This window comes from Rhinolophus sinicus, chromosome 18 (assembly GCF_057876585.1).
Source record: "Rhinolophus sinicus isolate RSI-liver-muscle chromosome 18, RSI-T2T, whole genome shotgun sequence".
In the NCBI taxonomy this organism is placed as follows: Eukaryota; Metazoa; Chordata; class Mammalia; order Chiroptera; family Rhinolophidae; genus Rhinolophus; species Rhinolophus sinicus.
In genome coordinates, this window is record NC_142518.1 from 70,963,080 (window position 1) to 70,983,662 (window position 20,583).

General features: G+C 37.0%; 2 protein-coding genes across 2 annotated transcripts in view; one reads left to right on the forward strand and one right to left on the reverse strand.

Moving 5' to 3' along the window:
• Positions 1–20,583, forward strand: part of IL1RAPL2 (interleukin 1 receptor accessory protein like 2) — a 1,393,053-nt gene that overhangs the window by 1,117,505 nt on the left and 254,965 nt on the right. The gene's annotated exons all lie outside the window — the stretch shown is intronic.
• On the reverse strand, positions 20,041–20,361 carry LOC141569695 (thymosin beta-4-like). The gene has a single exon (XM_074323952.2). It carries the CDS (start codon positions 20,359–20,361, stop codon positions 20,227–20,229), a length of 135 nt encoding a protein of 44 aa, XP_074180053.1. The 3' UTR covers positions 20,041–20,226.

Here is a 20,583-nt window from a genome sequence, read left to right on the forward strand (position 1 = left end):
TCAACAGTCAAGACTGTGTACTTTGTCTCTTTTAAATAATTTAGTGGTTGCCAGAGGGTAAGGGGGGTGGGGGGTGGGGGGGTGGGAGATGAGGGTAAGGGAGATCGAATATATGGTGATGGAAGGAGAACTGACTCTGGGTGATGAACACACAATGGGATTTATAGATGATGTAATACAGAATTGTACACCTGAAATCTATGTAATTTTACTAACAATTGTCACCCCAATAAATTTAATAAAATTAAATTTAAAAAAAAAATAAAAAAAATTTTGCTCCTTTTTTTTAAGCAAATGAGAATGAAAAAAAATTTGCTTCTTAAAGCATCAGTTTATGGCTGTCCCTTTTCACTAAATAACTCAAACACATGCAAATATTTAGTTACAGAAGCATGCACAACTTTACGTTGGAAAAGACTGAGTCCAAAGGTAATTGTTTGAGCCCAAGGGAATTGAATGGAAACTCACCAATCAGGGATGTGGCTATGATGCTGTGCTTGCTAAAACTGCAACTGCTTTCAAGAGTCAATGTAATCTAATTGGCTCTTCAATTAGATTACATTGAGTTGATCTCATGATGTTAACCAGGTAGTTCCTCTATTATAGCTATTTCTAACAGAGCAAGGGGATTCAAGTTTGCCAACTGCATTAAACGGTCAGGTATAGATTTGGAAGGCAACAATAACAAGGACAACAACAAAATGCAACCAGGGAAGATCAAATAAACTGTGACTTACTCTCTGCCTGAAATTATATGACCCCAAGACACTTAAAGGAAAGAAAACAGTCACTCAGCTGATGTTTAGATGCATGTCATGAGGCTGCATGTGTTTTGGTTATATATATCATCGTTACCAACAAGTAACACAAGAGGCTGGTTACGTAGTAGTAGTTTTATAGACAACTACAGCCCACTGGCCCATAGGATACCTAAATGACTTGCTGGAACTTCATTAAATCAATTTTAATTATTAATACTTTTGGCATTTTATTATTGACTAGCGCTTTCACATATATTATTACAGTTGACCTTCTCAAAAACCCATGACTTAGCTGTTATATGTAGCCTTGATATCACACATCACTAATATATATTAAATGAAGTAATTAGGTACATGGAGAGCCACTGATGAATTTTAATTGAATTCAAAGCCTGGGTTCAAAGAGTTGGAACTTTATTCTGTGACTATGGCAAAATTTAGACAGTATTATCAAGCTTTTACTACAGGGAGTTATTTGGTTTGAAAGAGGTGATTTGACATATAGTATGTCTGAGTCATAATGATAAATCTCATAGCTATATTAGTACCTTTGTATATCAACACATTAGGTAAAAAATTGGATTTTATTTAGTCATCAAGATGAATTTCCTATATGATGTCAAGCATCTGGATATTCAGAACCATTCATCAATCAAATATGGTGCCATCTGTGTATTTGGCATTACTTAGAAACATATAACATGACATGCTTGCCTGCATACATTACTCTAACATACAGTGTTGAAATCAGTAATAACATATCTGTGGGTTCAATCCTACCCCAGCTTCTGGAATACTTTGTATGTCTATATAGGTGAATATAAAGAGTTCTAGTTTCTACATGACTTGTTACCTAGTTTAGTTGTTTGAACCTTGTCTAGTTTAAACCTTGGTACCTAGTTTAGTTGTCTACATATTACAGTCCATGGGAAATGTTAAAAAGTATTGATGCCTATCATTCTATCTTTGGTTTTCTGGTAGGACTCTGTCTCCATTGTTTCTTTGCCTTTCTGCTGTTGTCTATTATTTCTGTGTGGTGGTATTCTATAATGTTTCCCTCTGTTTCTTCTTTTTTTATGTTATATATTTCAGTTCTGGATTTTTTTGAGTGGTTACCATTAAGTTTATCTAAAAGAAAATTTCATGTTTAGAGTATTCCATTTTCTTCAGCACGCTGACTTTCTCCATTTCCTTGTGCTGGTTCAGACCTTTACTATCTCCCCTTTTATGTTTTTGTTGTCACAAATTATTCCTGTTCATGCTGTGAGTTGATTTCTGCACTGCAATACCAAGTTGTCTTTTTCCTCATTTTTTAAGTGGTTTTTTTTTTTTTCTCCTTTACCCTATATGTTATGTTTAAGGGTGCAGTGTCTTATTTGGTGTAGGGGTTGCCATTTCCTGCTTTTGTTTGTTGGTAATACTACTCATGGTTTTCTACTCTTTTGTTTTTTTGTTTCAGGTCAAATAGCCTCCTTCAGTATTTCTTGTAGTGCAGGTCAAGTGTTAGAAAAACCTTCAGCTTCTGGAAAGGTCTTTATTCCTCTTTCATATCGAAAGGATATCTTTGCTGAGTATATTATTCTTGGCTCATAATTTCTCTCTTTCAATAATTTGAATATTTGAGTCCACTCTGTCCTGGCTTGTAGAATTTCTGCTGAAAAATCTGATAATAATCTAATGGGCTTTCCTTTATAGGTTACCATCTTCTTTTTGCTGGCTGCTTTGAGGATTCTTTCTTTGTCGTTAATTTTTGACAGCTCCGATACAATGTGCATTGGAGAAGGCCTGTAGGGATTGAGGTAATTTGGTGTTCTATTTGCTTCTTGGATTCGAGGATCCAGTTATTTCCACGTTTGGGAAGTTCTCGTCGACTATTTGTTTGAATATACTCTCTGTTCCCTTCTCTCTTTCTTCTCCTTCTGGTATGCCCATTATTCTTATATTGCTCTTTCTGATGGAGTCAGAAAGTTCTTGTGGAGTGCTGTCATTTCTTTTAACTCTCAAGTCTCTCTCTTCTTCCATCTGTGTCATTTCCAGATGTCTATCTTCGATGTCACTGATTCGTTCCTCCATGCAGTCCCTTGACTTCATCCCCAGAGATTCTGATGTAGTTGGTCTAGAGTATACTCTGGACATCAGGAGTTTTTAAAAGTTCGCTAGGAAGTTGTACTGTGAAACCAAGGTTAAGAACCACTAATCTAGCTCATTCGCTTACTGGTCCTGTGCTGCCCTTGGTATCTCAATACTTCCACAATAATAAATTTTCTGTTTAGTACATCAGTTCCCCCTAGTAGGTCTCAAGAACTGGCTCTACAAAATTTATTTATCTTCTATTAATCACCTCTCTACTTGGACTCTTACCAAATTGTTTCCAGTTAAAACTCAATCATGTGATTCATCTTTCCTTGCTTGGCTGGAAACAGTAGGTCTTAGATTCTGGTTCTTTGTTGACCTGTGTCTTATTTTCCAGAACACTGTGCCTTTTTCCCGTGTTCTAACCCGTGACCTTTGACCAAATCGAGGGATCTTACCAGATTTTCAGTCCTGGTTGTGCTCAGTCTGTCCCAACATAGCACTAGATATTTGATTTACAACACCAGGGTTCAGATGATTATGAATTGATTTTTTTCTTATCCCGCAAATGTTTTGGCATCATGCTGCCTCAGATGATATAGCATGATAGTGAGTTCAGAGTTAGGCTGTCTGAAATGGTTCCACAATTTTCTATCTGCATGACCTTGGATCACTTATCTAACTTCTGTTAGCTTCAGTTTTCACATTTATAAGGTAGAGGTAATGATCATAATTTTTAGAGTTGTGAGCATTAAGTGCAATAATGTCTATAGCAACTTTTACACAGAACCTAGTACATATGAAGTGTTCAAATTCATGTTAGCACTTCTATCTGTTTTTTTAAAATATTTTTTTAATTGGGGAAGGGGAACAGGACTTTATTGGGGTACAGTGTGTACTTCCAGGACTTTTTTTTTTCAAGTCAAGTTGTTGTCCTTTCAATCTTAGTTGTGGAGGGTGCTGTTCAGCTTCAAGTTGTCCTTTCAGTTTTAGTTGTGGAGGGCACAGCTCAGCTCCAGGTACAGTTGCAGGGGGTGCAGCCCACCATCCCTTGCAGGAGTCAAACCGGCAACCTTGTGGTTGAGAGGATGCACTCCAACCAACTGAGCCATCTGGGAGCTCAGCGGCAGCTCAGCTCAAGGTGCCATGTTCAATCTTAGTTTTAGGGGGCGCTGCCCACCATCCCTTGCGGGAGTCAAGGAATTGAACTGGCAACCTTGTGGTTGAGAGCCCACTGTCCCATGAGGGAATCCAACCGGCAGCCTTCGGAGTTAGGAGCACGGAGCTCCAGCCGCCTGAGCCACCCGGCATGCCCCTCTATCTGTTTTTAAATGATAAAAATTGGCCAGGCAATAATTAGAATTTGTTTGAAATCAGCAATGATTTGGCAATCAGAACAAATTGTTTCACCCACCTTATTTGCCATTCACACAATAGACCTCTCATATTTACACATCTTCAGAACAGTGAATTTGTCTTGGAAGTACTGAATCTCTCAGGGAAAGAGGATAGGGGTCCACTTGACTTCAAATGCATTGTAAGTCCATTGCCTTTGATAGCATAGAAAATGCTATGTTACTTTCTAAATTTTTTACTGCCAGTAATTTTCAATGAGGACATAAAAGAAATAAAAATCAGCCTAATTGCCTCAAGGTAGATATATAATGCATAAATCTCTTGTCTAATGGATCTAGTAATAAGCCACCTGTTTCCCCGACTCTTTCCCAGTTCAATATATGAATGAGTAGTGCTTTTTGAAGTGAATAATCCCAGACTTTGAAATTTTGTAATGTTGTAATTTAATAACAAATCATGTCAATTTTGAATGTTACATAATCAGATAATTCAGATTTTGATAAAAGATACGTGTCCTTCTTATCACTTCTATTGCACAGTCATCATGGAGATATCCTCCAGATAAAAGTTCTGGTCTTAGAAGATAAATAAGAATTAAGAAGATAAATAAGAAGATACATAAGAATTAAGTAGAGGAAAGGGAGCTAGAGGTAGGCATGTGGTGGGGTACTTGGTTAATTTGTTCACAACCAAATTCACAGCGCGCTAGCATAAGTGAATTTAAAATTCAGTCAGGCTGCCCAGTAGTCATTTCCCATCATTTGACTTCATTGTTTAATCTATCACAACATTCAAAGACTGCCATACCTGATCCTATCCAGAATAAGTATAAATTAAGTCTAAATGAGCCTTGCCACTTTTAACATGTCAGAGATTTGGGCTCCAATAACTCAGAATTTGAGATGAATCAGACTTCTCTAAAACAGGGGGGTACAATTATTCTTGGCAGATTAACAGTGTTAGCAGATAGAAGGAGGTATGTCTGAGCCACTTAAAACACAGTGTTTTCAAGCACCTCTGAACTCATTTGCTAGAAGTACTAGATAGGATAATTATAAATTACCATGATAAGCCCAATGAAACTTGTCACTGTGTTTACAGTAAAGATTTTTTTTTTGAGCATGTTATGCATTATTTGCTCTGTAAAATCCCATGGAATATATGTTTCTCTCTGGTCTCATTATTAGGAAAAGTTGCACTTACCAGGAAAAGGGACAGTATTATTTAAAGATTAAATTGTGGGCTTTCTAGTCAGCACTAGCTGTGGTTAAATCCTAACTGTCACTTCCTGGCTGTATGAACTTTGGAAAGTCACTTGACCTCTATTAGCCTCAGTTTCCTCACAAATAAAATGAAACTAATATACTCCAATGGTGAGGATTCAATGCATTTATATATGAAAAATGCTTGGAACTATGCCTTACACACATGGTAAATGCTCAATAAATATTAACTATAATAGTATTATGATTTTTCTTAGTAACCAGTTTATTATTTTCCAAATAAACATTGTACGCATATTTTCTTGTTTATGTTGCTGCCAAATAACTTAAGGTTCACTTTGTGGCGCACCTCACACAAGGATAAGGACTCGAATGTTGTAATTACTTCTTACATTCCTACTATTATTCTAAATTTATTTGACTTTGTTATATTGTTTGAAACTCTGTAAATCCTTTTTACAATAAGGTATACATCAATCAAACAAACAATTGATAAAATATAAGGCAAAACTAGCTTTGTTTCAGCTACTACAAAGAATCAAAGTAGAAAAAAAAAGTCTTTCAAAAATTGTCACTGAGACATTTTTATTATTTAAATTGATTTTCCTCATTAATCTGAATTAGTAAAAAAAAAAAAACTTGTATTATGAAAGTTTGAAGACATGCAGAAGTTTGAAGACATGGCTTTCCAAGAGAGTAGAATAAATAATACCCATATATTGATACCTTGATTTTACAATTGTGAATATTTTACATTTGCTACCTCTTTATTTCTCTAGGATTATTTAAGGTAATTACAAATAAATGATGTTTCACTCCTAAATATTTCAGCATGCATGTCTAAAAAAATAAGGATGTTTTCTTTTGTGACCCCAATATTATTGAAACACCTTACAAAATTAACAATATGAATTTTAAGAGACAATGTGATATATAGATAATGTATTACAGCATTGTACACTTGAAACCTATGTAACTTTACTAACACTTGTCACCCCAATAAATTTTAATTAAAAAAAAGAGAGAGTATGGACTCCTTGAAGGGCAGGCAAAGTAGATTCTACTACTCTTTATATCAATGTTTGATACTGACATGGGTATACGTGCTCAGTGCATCCTTCTGAATTGCCTAGTCATTTAATTGCTTCGTACTGTTTTGTTGTATTTGTTTAGTTATTCCTTCTGGAGCATAAAAGGTAGAAAACCCTTCTCTGATGTTCTGTTCCCTTTTTCCTGCTCCTTCTCAAGTTATCAAAAGAGGAAAGAATGGAGGAAAATTAAAATCCCCTCCCTCTGTAAATATATACAGATTGCCCTTTCCCCATGGCTCCCTGCATCTGTAGGCAAGGTAGAAACTCTTTCCTTACTGACAAAAAGCACTGATTTCTCATGATCTGTGGTAGTTAATGTTTGTTGGATACGTTGAGATTCGTAGATTGAAGCTGTACTATATACCTGGAGCTATCTAACCCCACAATTGAAATGAATTGTGTTAGTAATTAAAATAGTTACTATATTAACGCTAGCAGTAGCAGTTCTAAGAAAAGCCATATTAACCACTAGCCTCAATCTTTTCCACCTTTTTCCATATTGAATACCTTTATATCTTTTCCTTTCTAGCTTTTTAAAATTATTTTATTATTTTGGAAAATACTTAATAACTCTCTGCATACAAGATATATGAAACCTTGAATTTTATCAGGTATGTTTGCCTGTTTTTAAAAAACGTGAAGTAATCACACCCTTATCCTGGGGAACAGTCCAAAATAATGCTATTGGAAAGATCAGAGCCCTCAAAATGCTTCACCACATGGAAAATGCACCTAATTATTTAATAACATCTTTTATGTGTGTTTCCCTCAATTCATTCTTCCTTGAAGTGTTCACCCATGTATTAGAGATTAAGTCTTGAGTCAAGTATTTAATCTTGGACCAAGCATTACATTTAGAAATAGAATGGGTTCCTCATGCTTAGACAAGCACTGTTCAGCTCTTATTCCCATGCTGATGGTTACTGACAGGACTGCTGTCACTCTTCGCTCTTATGGGCTCCATTAATGCTGCCAGGAAAAAGGAACTTGGGCATTTTGGCCCTTGCTCTTGGACAGGCTCTAACCTTTCTTTTAAGCTTTACAGTTTGGCTACACAGAGGTCTTAGGAGTGCTGTTTGACATCTCCACTGTTGCCTTAGTCATAATTGGAAAATATGCTAAGTTGTCTTTGTGTTGTCTGGTTTGTTTTCTGGTTTAGTGCTTTCTGGACATGATACATGTATTTCACATATATCAAAGGTAATAATATTCACCTTTGATAGTATGGATCACCTTAAATGCATTGCTAGATTTGACCATTATCCTAACACTAAGATTGAGCAAGAACTAATAGGTCCATTTTATAGATGAGCAAGCTAAGAACACTTTTTATTTTAATTTCCTAAGCTCACAATGTTTAGAAAGAGAGTCCATCTCTCTTAAACCCTGTCTGAGTGTAATGTGCTGCCTCTTAACCTAACTTGGTTATCCTCTTAATGAGAATTACACAAAGAGCCTCTAAACACAAGCCAGGAGAGTAGTTTCTAGAGTTAGTTGTAAGACTCTAATGAATGAATGGCAGCAGATAAATTTTAGAAAAGATTGATCAGTAGACTTTATTCATGAGATGGTACTATTTAACAGACCTGCATTTCTATGTCTCCACTATATATATATATATATATTCCCATGTTGATCAAGGTCTCTACCCAGTAAATAATGACCAATTGTGGGTCATAAGTCATAAATGTGGCTTTCTTGCCAAAGCCTACAAGAGAAAGAGGACGTGCAGTGAATGTGAGTATGTGTGTATGTATGTATTTTTCCGTTCTGAAACAGTTTGGGAAATCCTCATATTTTTTGACCAAAAGTTACCCCTAGAGTAACTATAGTGCAATTTGTTTGCCAAGGATATTGAATCAATAATTAAGTGAAAAATGAGTCCTGCCTCATGCAATGCTTATTGAAAAAGAACTAACTAGGGTATTTCCAAATGATGTGAATGAGGCATTGACTTTTGGACAGTCGTCTCTCCACTAACCACATGGCAAATTGTGATTACTGGTAAATGGTTGTTCTAGTGAAAAGTCAGAACACCCCAAGGAGATAGATATCTATGTAGCAGTGTAGGATTGTTTGTCCTCTCCTGTCAAATGTATCAAGTAATCTCTTCATGACCCTGCTACCTTTCCTTCCTCTTTCCTTCCAACAACCTCCTTTCTGCCCACCATCTTCTCTAGTTACACTTGATTTAACCAGAACTCCTACCACTGACTCAAATGGAAAATATGTAGAACTGCTGCCCAGAAAGCAGGCATGTGGCAGAATCCTCTTGGACGCCAGTGGTCTCATTCAATGCTAATGATAGCCTGCAAGAGCTATCAATCACTTCAGGGAATACCCATGTCAGAGAATATAGGAATTTCAAAAGTAAAGGGGTAAGTGCACACCATTGAAAATGTGCAAATCTGTAGTTGTCCGTTTCTGGACATGAATTTGTTAATGGACTATGTAAAAATATTCTGACTGAGAATACAATAACAATAAAAGTGTTTTGAATTTGAATCGCATTTTTCCCTTGTCAGTGTAACTTTCTCATCTGTTATCTCATTTAATCCTCACAACAGCCCTATAAAGTAGGCATGGCAGAGAGGTATTATCACCCACTATTTGACCCATGAGAAAATCTAAGTGAAATGACAAATTAATGACAGAACCAGGACTAAAATGTAGGACATCTAACTGTGACGATGTATCAAGCTATCCAGTCATTCTTTTCTTCCTTCAAATACAATAGCAGTTTCAGTCCAGCATAGTAGATACCTTTAAGGAGAGAGAGTGAATATCTTTTCTAAAGATTTTTATTTTCTCATAACTTTATTTGGAAAAACTTCAAACACACAGAAAAATTGGAAGAAAATGACAATGATCTTCTACAGACCTTTTATCTAGGTTCACTAATTGTTAACATGGTGTCATATTTGTATTATATCTCTATATGCATATGAATGCACAGCTAAGCATGTCTGTATATTTTTTTTCCCTGAACCATTTGAGAGTTAACTGCAGATATGAAACTTCACCCCTAAGTAATTTAGCATATGTCTCATACGAATGAGGACATTCTCCTATATAACTAGAATACAATTATCATATTCAGGCAATTTAACATTGAATATATATATGTGTGTTCAATACATATTCTATCTTCAAATGTCCCCAGTTGTCCCAATAATATCCCTAACAGTATTTTTTCTGATCCAGCCTCTAATAGGTTATGCATTGCCTTTATTTATCATGCCTTTCTCTTTTAATCTAGAATAGTTCCTTAGTCTTTTTAAAATTTAAATTGATTTTAAATTGATTTCATGACACTGACATTTGTGAAGCAACTAGACTAATTGTTGTGTAGAATTACCTTTAATTTGAATTTATCTGATTGTTTCCTCATGATCAAATTCACATTATAGATTTTTGACGAGAATACTACTTGGGTGACCCTTGTGTCCTGCTGTGTCTAACTTCAAGGGGCACATGATTTATCTTCATCCCATTATTGGTTATTCTGAGTTTGATCATTTGCTTAAGGGAATATCTGACAGATTAATCCACTGTAAAAGCATCTTTTATCCTTTATAACTAATGAATAATATGTTGGGTGATTCTTTGAGATGATTTGAATTCCCTCTTCCACAAAACTTTTCATTGATGACTCTTTCCTGAATCAGTTACTGGAATGGTGGTTGCCAACTGGGGTTTTCTAACTCCTTCTACTTGTATTAGTTGGTATTCTTAACATAAAAAGGAGCTCTCCCTTTTTTATTAGTATTATGATGAACTCATAGATTCTTTTGCATCCAACACTGTCCATTTTGAAAAATACAAACCTTTTATGTATAGCTTAATACTTTTTATCACAGTTTTAACCCTGTTTGCGTCCACTTCAGAGCATTTAGAAAATTTACATTTTTGTTCAACCACCACCACCATCCATCTCCAGAAAAATTACATTTTCTTAAACTGAAAATACATATCCAGTAAACAATAACTCCCCATTTTCGCCTACCCTAAGCCCCTGGGAACCACAAATCTACTTTCTGTCTCTATGAACTTGCCTATTCTAGGTAACTCATCTAAGTGGAATCATAAAGTATATATTATTTTGTGACTGCATTATTTCATATAGCATAGTGTGTTTAAGATTCATCTGTGTTGTGGCATGTCAGAATTTCCTTGCTTTTTACTGCTGAATAATATTCCATTGTGTGGATATACCTAATTTTGTCCTTATATGGACACATAGGTTGCTTCCACTTTGGGACAATTATAAATAATGCTTCTAAGAATATTGGTGTGCAAATACCTGTTTGAGTACCTGCTTTCAATTCTTTTGGGTATATACCCAGAAGTGGAATGGCTGTATTATAACATACTCGTGTGTGTGTTGTTTTTTGTTTGTTTGTTTGTATTTTTGAGGAACTGCCAAATTGTTTTCTGTAGCAGCTGCACCATTTTAAATTCCCACCAGCAATGTGCAAGCATTTTAATTTCTCCACATCCTTGCCAACAGTTTTTCTGTTATTTTTTTAATAATAATCACCCTAATGGATGTGTAAAGGTATTTCTTTATGGTTTTGATTTATGTTTCTCTAATGGTTAGTGATGTTTAACAACTTTTAATGTGCTTATTGGCCATTTATGTATCTTCTTTGGTGAAATTTCCACTGAAGTCCTTTGTCCATTTCTAAATTGGGTTGGTTGTTTTTATTTGTTATTGAATTGTAAGATTTCTTCATATATTCTGGCTTTGAATGCCTTATTAGAGATGTGATTTGCATATATTTTCTCCCATTCTGTGAGTTATCACTATTGATTGTGTCCTTTGCAGAACAAAAGTTTTAAATTTTGATAAAGTTAAATTCTCTACATTTTCTTTTGTTTCCTCTGCTTTTGGTGTCATAAGAATTATGGCTGAATTCAATGTCGTGAATCTTTCCCCCTACATTTTCTTCTAAGAGTTGTATAGTTTTTTTTTTTTCTCTTATGTTTGAATTTTTGGTCATTTTGGGTTAATTTCTGTTATGGTATAAGGTAAGGCTCCACTTTCGTTCTTTTCCATGTAGATATCCAGTTGTTACATCATTTGACCAAAAGACTGCCTTCCCTCCCTCCTTGAATGGCATTGGCACCCTTATCACAAATTGTTTGACTATATATGTGAAGGTTTATTTCTGTGTTCTCTGTTCTATTTTATTGCTTTGAATATCTCTCTTTATACTAACACCACATTGTTTTGATTACTGTTGCTTTGTAATAACTTTTGAAATCAGGAAATGTAAGGCCTCCAATTTTATTCTTTTTCAAGGTGGCTTTGGCGATTCAGGGTTTCTTGTGATTCCATGTCAATTTTAAGATGGATTTTCCTATTTAGGCAAAAAAATAAATCATGGGAATTTTGATAGGGTTTTCATTGAACCTGTAGTTAGCTTTGAGTGCTACTAGCATTTAATAATATTGCCTTCCAATCCATGAATGTAGAATATCATTCTATTTATTTGTGGCTTTAATTTATTTTAGCAACTTTTGTACTTTTCAGGGCACAGGTCTTTCCCTTCCCTAGTTAAATTTATTCCTAAGTATTTTATTATTAATTTTTCTCAGATTTTAAAACATTTTACTTGCATTATTTTAAAAACTGTGCATTCCAATCTTTAAAATCATTTTAACAACAGCAAAAAAATGGCACTCTCCTTCTTCTCCTCCTCTTCACCTGGTCGGTTCTCTGTGCTCCCGCTCCTGAGTCCGCAGCCTGCCCCAGTGGATGCCAAGGACTCGGACCACACACCCTGAGAGTCTTTGTTAATGGATGTGGTGGCCCGAGGCACCACGGCCCGAAGGAGCAGGTTGAAAAGATCCGATGGCAGAAGTACCACTTCGACCAGTTTCATCCTCAGACAGGACGTCATAGGAATTGCAGCAGCGGGGCGCACTTTTTGAGTTCTCCTCTGGACCTTATCACAAACGGGACATCTATAACCCATCAAAGGATTCCCTGCTCATTACGCAGAACAGCTAAGAGATTCGTGCAAGGATTACTTGAAGATGTGGAAACGCGGCCCGAATCTGCGGCCGTGGAAATGCCGCAGGCAGCAGCTGCAGAGACGCAGGGGATCCCAGGATGGAACAGAGAACACAAAAGCCAGGAGGTGGGGTCTTTCCCTGCATCCCACAGCTGATCTCTCCCACCGAGGGGGCAGCATATCCAGCATTTGAGGCAATAACCTCAGCTGATACCTCCAGTTAAGACCTAGGCCGGACAAAGGACACAAACTCCATACCTGGGGCCCTCTGCCTGCTCTTCCAATCCTACCCCTGCCCTTCCAGAAATTTAAACTGGCCCTGAACTGACGAGTAGTGTCAGATTACAGAGGAGCCTTAGTGCTCAGGCTCTGGGAAGACCCGTGTGCTGCCCTGACCGAGGGAAGAGACTGGGAAGAGTGTGATTTTTGATGGGCTGGGAGAGAGAAGACCACTCCATCCCCAGCCCCCACCCTTTCTGGACTGCTTAGGGCAGGGCAATTACAACTGCGGAGGCATTCCCAGGGATCAGCAGTAGGTGGCAAACGCAGCTCTGGACTTTCAGCAGCTCACAAATCTTCCGCCCGCCACACACACAGGGAAAAAGTGCCCTAAGACTCAGGAGAACTGGACACAGGGCTGGTAGTGCTACTCTCAGTGCGCATAAGTGCAAGCAAGGGCAGAAACTGCACTGACTTTGTAGAAACAACCATCCAGACCCCTTAGCCCCACGCATCTAAATCTGCAGTCCCCACGTCACTCTGGGCACCACGTGACCGGCTCTGCCTGTACAATACACAGAGGAGTCTTTGGTACAGCAGGGGACAACCTGGAGATTACTTGGTGGGCTTAAGCCAAGACTGGCACTGCTTTTTATTTTGTTTTGTTTTGTTTTGTCTTTATATCTTTGATATCTTTGCCTGTGTTGAGAGTGGGTTGTCGGTTGCTTTTAAATGTTAATGTGTGTGGTTTTTCTTTGTTGTTGTTGTTGTTGTTGTGCTTGGTGATTTGCTTTATTCTGAAATTGCCTTGCCAGGGCCCAGCTTAAGAGGCACAAGATTCAACATATCCAGAGGCCAACTCCAGACCAAACCAGAGTACTACTGGGTTTGACCTACAAGTGACACACTCAGAGGGGATTCTTTACAGGCACAAGAGCCCATAGAGGCCAAATCACATTTAAGTGGTCAACCCTCATGCAGCAGAACACCCTGCAATGGGCAGAGCCAAGTCTCACAATTAGTCAGCCTGGGAATTAACCCCACCTACTCACAAGCGAAGAGCAATTAAAGATCTTCTTTAACAGGACAATATACACTACACAAGAGTCACCTTTGGAGCACACGCAGAGGAGAAGAACGAAGTAGTGCAAGTCAAATATAAAGGACACATACTACATAAGATAACCCAGCAAGAACTAAAAACTCTAGGGGATCTACCTAATACATCGAAGCAAACACAGAGAGTCAGCCAGAATGGAGAAGCAAAGAAACATGTCCCAAATAAAAGAACAGAAGAAACCTCCAGAAATGGAACCAAATGAAACAGAGGTAACCAACCTATCAGAGACAGAATTCAGAACACTGATGATAAGAATGTTTAAGGAGCTTAGAGACAACATCAAGAAGGATGTAGAAATCATAACGAACAACCAGTTAGAACTGAAAAACACAATTACCGAAATAAAGAATTCACTTGAAGGAATTAACAGCAGGTTAGATGAAGCAGAGGATCGAATCAGTGACTTGGAAGACAAGTTAGCAGAGATCACCCAAACAGAACAACAGAAAGAAAAAAGAATAAAAAACAATGAAGATGGTTTAAGAGACCTATGGGATAACATCAAGTGCAACAACATGCGCATCATAGGAATACCGGAAGGTGAAGAGAGGAAGCAAGGGATTGAGAAATTATTTGAAATAACAATGTCTGAAAAATTCCCTAACCTGATGAAGGAAACGAACATACAAGCCCAGGAAGTGCAGAGAGTTCCAACAGGATAAACGCAAACAGGTCCACACCAAGAAACATTATACTTAAAATGGCAAAGGTTGAAGACAAAGAGAGAATCCAAAACGCAGCAAGAGAAAGACAGAGGGTTACAAACAAGGGAACTACCATAAGACTATCAAATGACTTTTCTGCAGAAACATTGAAGGCCAGGAGGGAGTGGCAGGAGATACTCAAAGTGATTGAAAACAAAGGCCTACAACCTAGGTTGCTTTATCCAGCAAGGCTATCATTTAAAGTTGACAGACAGATAAAGGGCTTCCCAGAAAATAATAAGCTAAAGGAATTTATTACCACCAAGCCAGCATTGCAAGAAATACTAAAAGGACTTCTGTAAATAGAAGAAAGATGAAAACAATCTAACTACAAATTTAAAAAGGCAATAAATATGTACCTATCAATAATCACTTTAAATGTAAATGGATTAAATACTCCAATCAAGAGACATAGGGTGGCTGAGTGGATAATAAAGCAAAACCCATGTGTATGCTGTATACAAGAGACTCACCTCAGACCAAAAGACACAAACAGGCTGAAAGTGAAGAGTTGGAGTAAGATATTTCATGTAAATGGAAATGAGAAAAAAGCTGGAGTTGCAATACTTATATCTGACAAAATAGACTTTAAAATGAAGAACATATTAATAGACAAAGATGGGCACTGCATAATAATGAAGCGATTGATCCGACAATAGGACATAACCTTAGTAAACATATATGCACCCAACGTAGGAGCACCTAAATACATAAAACAGATATTGCGTGACATAAAGACAGAGATCAACAGTAACGCTATCATAGTAGGGGACGTCAACACACCTCTGACAACAAGGGAGAGGTCTTCCAGATAGAAAATCAATATGGAAACAACAGCCTTAAATGATACATTGGACCGCTTGGATTTAATCAATATTTTCAGAGCATTTCACCCCAAAGCTGCAGAATACACCTTCTTCTCAAGCACGCATGGAACATTTTCCAAGATAGACCATATGTTAGGCCACAAAACAAGTCTTGATAAATTTAAGAAAATTGAAATCATACCAATTGTCTTCTCTGACCACAGTGCTATGAAATTAGAAATGAACTATGGGGAAAAAATTGGAAGACACACCAATTCTTGGAGGCTGAATAACATGTTACTAAATAATGAATGGGTCAACCAGGAGATCAAGGAAGAAATCAAAAGATATCTCGAAACAAATGAAAATGAAAACAGTATGACCCAAAATCTATGGGATGCCGCAAAAGCAGTCCTAAGAGAGAAATGCGTAGCACTGCAGACCTACCTAAAGAAACAAGAAAAATCACTAATCAACAGTTTATCTTCAGACTTAAGGGATCTGGAAAAAGAACAACAAAATAAGCACAAAGGGAGTACAAGGAAGGAGATAATAAAGATCAGAGCGGAAATGAATGAAATAGAAACAAGAAAAACAATACAAAAGATCAGTGAATCCAAGAGTTGGTTCTTAGAGAAGGTAAACAAAATTGACAAACCTTTAGACAGACTCATTAAAAAAAAGAAAGAGAGGACCCAAATTAATAAAATCAGTAATGAAAGAGAAGTGACAACAGACACCGTAGAAATACAAAAAAAATTAAGAAATTACTATGAGCAACTGTATGCCAACAAATTTGACAATCTGGAAGAAATGGACAATTTTCTAGAGGCGTACAACCTTCCAAGGTTAGCTATAGAAGAAACAGAAAACCTGAATAGACTGATTACCACCAGGGAAATTGAATCAGTACTGAACAATCTCCCAACAAACAAAAGCCCTGGACCAGATGGCTTCACAGGTGAATTTCACAAAACGTTCAAAAAAGAATTATCACCTATTCTGCTCAAGCTCTTCCAAAAAATCCAGATGGAGCGAAGGCTCCCAAACAATTTTTATGAAGCCACTATCACCCTGATCCCAAAGTCAGACAAAGACACCACACACACACACACACACACACACACACACACACACACACACAAAAGAAAACTAAAGGCCGATATCTCTAATGAACATAGATGCAAAAATCCTCAACAAAATATTAGCGAACAGAATTCAGCAATACATTAAAAAGATCATACACCATGATCAAGTGGGATTCATCCCTGGTATGCAAGGGTGGTTCAAAATCTGCAAATCAATTAATGTGATACACCACATTAAAACAATCAAATGAGAAACAGAAACTCATAGACACAGACAATAGTTTAGTGGTTACCAGAGGGTAAGAGTGGGGGGTGGGGGGTGGGAGATGAGGGTAAGGTGGATCAAATGTATGGTGATGGAAGGAGAACTGACTCTGGGTGGTGAACACACAATGGGATTTATAGATGATGTAATACAGAATTGTACACCTGAAATCTATGTAATTTTACTAACAATTGTCACCCCAATAAATTTAAAAAATAAATTTAAAAAAATGAAAAATAAAATTCACGTGATCATATCAATAGATGCAGAATAAGCATTTGATAAAATCCAGCAGCCATTTATGATAAAAACCCCTAAGAAAGTGGGAATAGAGGGATCATATCTCAACATAATAAAGGCCATGTATGATAAACCCACAGCTAACATCATACTCAATAGGGAAAAGCTAGAACCATTTCCCTTAAGACCAGGAACAAGGCAAGATTGCCCACTTTCTCCACTTCTATTCAGCACAGTGCTGGAAGTTCTAGCCACAGCAATCAGACAAGAAAAAGAAATAAAAGGCATCCAAATTGGTAAGGAGGAAGTAAAACTGTCATTATATGCAGATGACATGATACTATATATAGAGAACCCTAAAGACTCCACCAAGAAACTATTAGAGCTGATAGATGAATTTAGTAAAGTAGCAGGATACAAAATTAATATTCAGAAATCAGTTGCAGTTGTATTTACCAATAATAAAACATCAGAAGGAGAAATTTAAAAAAAATCCCATTTACAATTGCTTCAAAGACTATAAAATACCTGGGAATAAATTTAAGCAAAGAAGTAAGAGATCTGTACTCAGAAAATTATAAGACACTGAAGAAAGAAATGAAAGAAGATACAAATAGATGGAAACACATACCATGTTCATGGATAGGAAGAATTAATATAGTTAAAATGTCCATACTGCCTAAGGCAATATACATATTCAACGCAATTCCTATCAAACTACCAATGACGTTTTTCACAGAAATAGAACATATAATCCTAAAATTTATATGGACCATAAAAGACCCCGGATAGCCTCAGCAATCTTGAGAAATAAGAACAAAGTGGGAGGTATAACAATACCTGACATCAAATCATACTACAAGGCTACAGTAATCAATACAGTATGGTACTCGCATAAAAACAGACACATAGATCAACGGGACAGAATGGAGTGTCCAGAAATAAATCCATGCCTAAATGGCCATTTAATCTATGACAATGGAAGCAAGAATGTAGGGTGGGGTAAAGACAGTCTATTCAATAAATGGTGCTGGGAAACCTGGACAGACACATGGAAAAAAATGATACTGGACCACATCCCTACACCATATACAAAAATAAATTCAAAATGGCTTAAAGACTTAAATGTAAGATCTGAAACCATAAAATTCCTAGAAGCAAATATAGGAAGAAACTTCACAGACATTACCCGGAGTAAGATTTTTACTGATATATATCCCCTTGCACGAGGGAAGTAAGATAAAAAATAAAAACAGGTGGGATTGCATCAAACTAAAAATGTTTTACACAGTAAAGGAAACCATCAATAAAACAAAAGACAAACAAATGAGAAACAGAAACTCATAGACATAGATAATAGTTTAGTGGTTGCCAGAGGGTAAGGGGGGTGGGGGGTGGGGGGTGGGAGATGAGGATAAGGGAGATCGAATATATGGTGATGGAAGGAGAACTGACTCTGGCTGATGAACACACAATGGGATTTATAGATGATGTAATACAGAATTGTACACCTGAAATCTATGTAATCTTACTAACAATTGTCACCCCAATAAATTTAATTAAAAAAAAAGAAGGGGATCCTACTGAATGGGAAAAGATATTTGCCAAGGATATATCTGATAAGGGTTTAATATCACAAATTTATAAAAAACTCACTCAACTCAACTCCAAAAAAACAAACAACCCAATTAAAAAATGGGCAGAGGACATGAAGAGACATTTTTCTAAAAAGGACATACAGATGGCAAACAGACATATGAAGAAATGCTCAACCTCACTAACCGTCAGATAAATGCAAATAAAAACCACAATGAGATACCACCTCACCCCAGTCAAAATGGCTATCATCAATAAACAACAAGTGCTGGCGCGGATGTGGAGAAAAGGGAACGCCTGTGCACTGTTGGTGGGATTGCAGATTGGTGCAGCCACTGTGGAAAACAGTATGGAGGTACCTCAAAAATCTGAAAACAGAACTACCTTATGATCCAGCAATCCCACTCCTAGGTATCTATCCGGAGAAATCCAAAACTCTAATTCAAAAAACGTTATGCACTCCTATGTTTATTGCAGCACTATACACAATAGCCAAGACATGGAAACAACCGAAATGCCCATCTGTAGATGACTGAATTAATAAACTGTGGTACATTTGTACAATGGAGTATTACACAACCATGAAAGAAGAAAAAATCTTCCCATTTGCAACAACATGAATAGACCTAGAGAACATTATGTTAAGTGAAATAAATCAGACAGAGAAAGACAAGTACCATATGATCTCACTTATATGTGGAATCTAAAGAAAATAAGTGAATGAACTAATTGGAAACAGTTTTGGAGACATAAAGGAAAAACTGAGGGTTGCTAGATGGGAGGGGGGTGGGGATAAGGGGGAAGGTGAGGAGATTAGAAAACAGGAACCACAAGATGGCCACGGGGTTTTCAAAATTAATTTGGGGAATGTAATCAATAATGTTGTAAAGAATTTGTAGGGTATCCGATGGACACTTGTCTCATTAGGGAGACCACCTCAGGGATGATTAGATGCCTGATCACTGCATTGTACACCTGAAGCTGAAGGTGAACAATAGTGAATATCAACTACAAGTTTGTGTGTGTGTGTGTGTGTGTGTGTGTGTGTGTGTGTGTGTGTATATATATACACACACACATATATGTATATATATATGTGTGTATATATATATATATATGTATGTATGTATGTATGTATGTATGTATGTATGTATATACTTACAAGAAGCAGAGTACAGCATTAGGAATAGAGACAGTGGAAATGTAATGGCTCTGTGAGATTTCAGAGGGATAGTGTATGGGGTGAGGGGGTTTCTTCACGCAGTGTGAGGGATATAAAAGATAAACGTCTAAGTATTACTTTGTCTTGTGCACCTGAAACTATTTAAAAATATTCAAAAATGGCACTCTGATTAAACTGCATTTTACTGCCTGCAGGACACCTTGGATCAGCTTGGTGTTTACTGTAGATTTTACTACCGTGCCACCCAGCTTCTGCCTTCATCAACATGCAAGTTCTTTTCCTTCCCTGCCAGCCAGACAGGCATATGGGTAAGGCAGGTGCTGCCTTTTTTGTCCGTAGTTCTGATGTGAAAAGGGGCAGCACAGTAATTTTAAACTTGATCCAACCTCTTTGTGTCTTACAAAGTTAAACAGCTAAAAGAAATAAAATAAGAAGGCAATGCTTGTGGAATGTACAGTGCGTATTGGTGGTGCGTGACTCATTACAATTCGCCTGCTTGCTTCTCCTGTTCAATCGTTTCTTTTGAAGGCAGTATGCTTTTCTCTTGTATTTCTGTCTTCTTCAATTTTGCCTTACTGAATTTCTCAATCTCAGCCATATCAGGTTTGTCAGACATGGTTGCAAAGGAAGCGGAGCGAGGCGTGCGAACGAGTAGAATCTGATCTTCTCAGTGGCTGTCGCAGAGTGCCAGTATTTTATTATTTTGATGCTGTTGTAAACGGAATTGTTTTCTTAATTTCCTTTTTGAACAATTCATTGTTAGTATGGAAACAACTGATCTTTTTGTGTTGATTCTTATCCAGATCAGTGTTTTTTTATGTATAAATATATACATCCT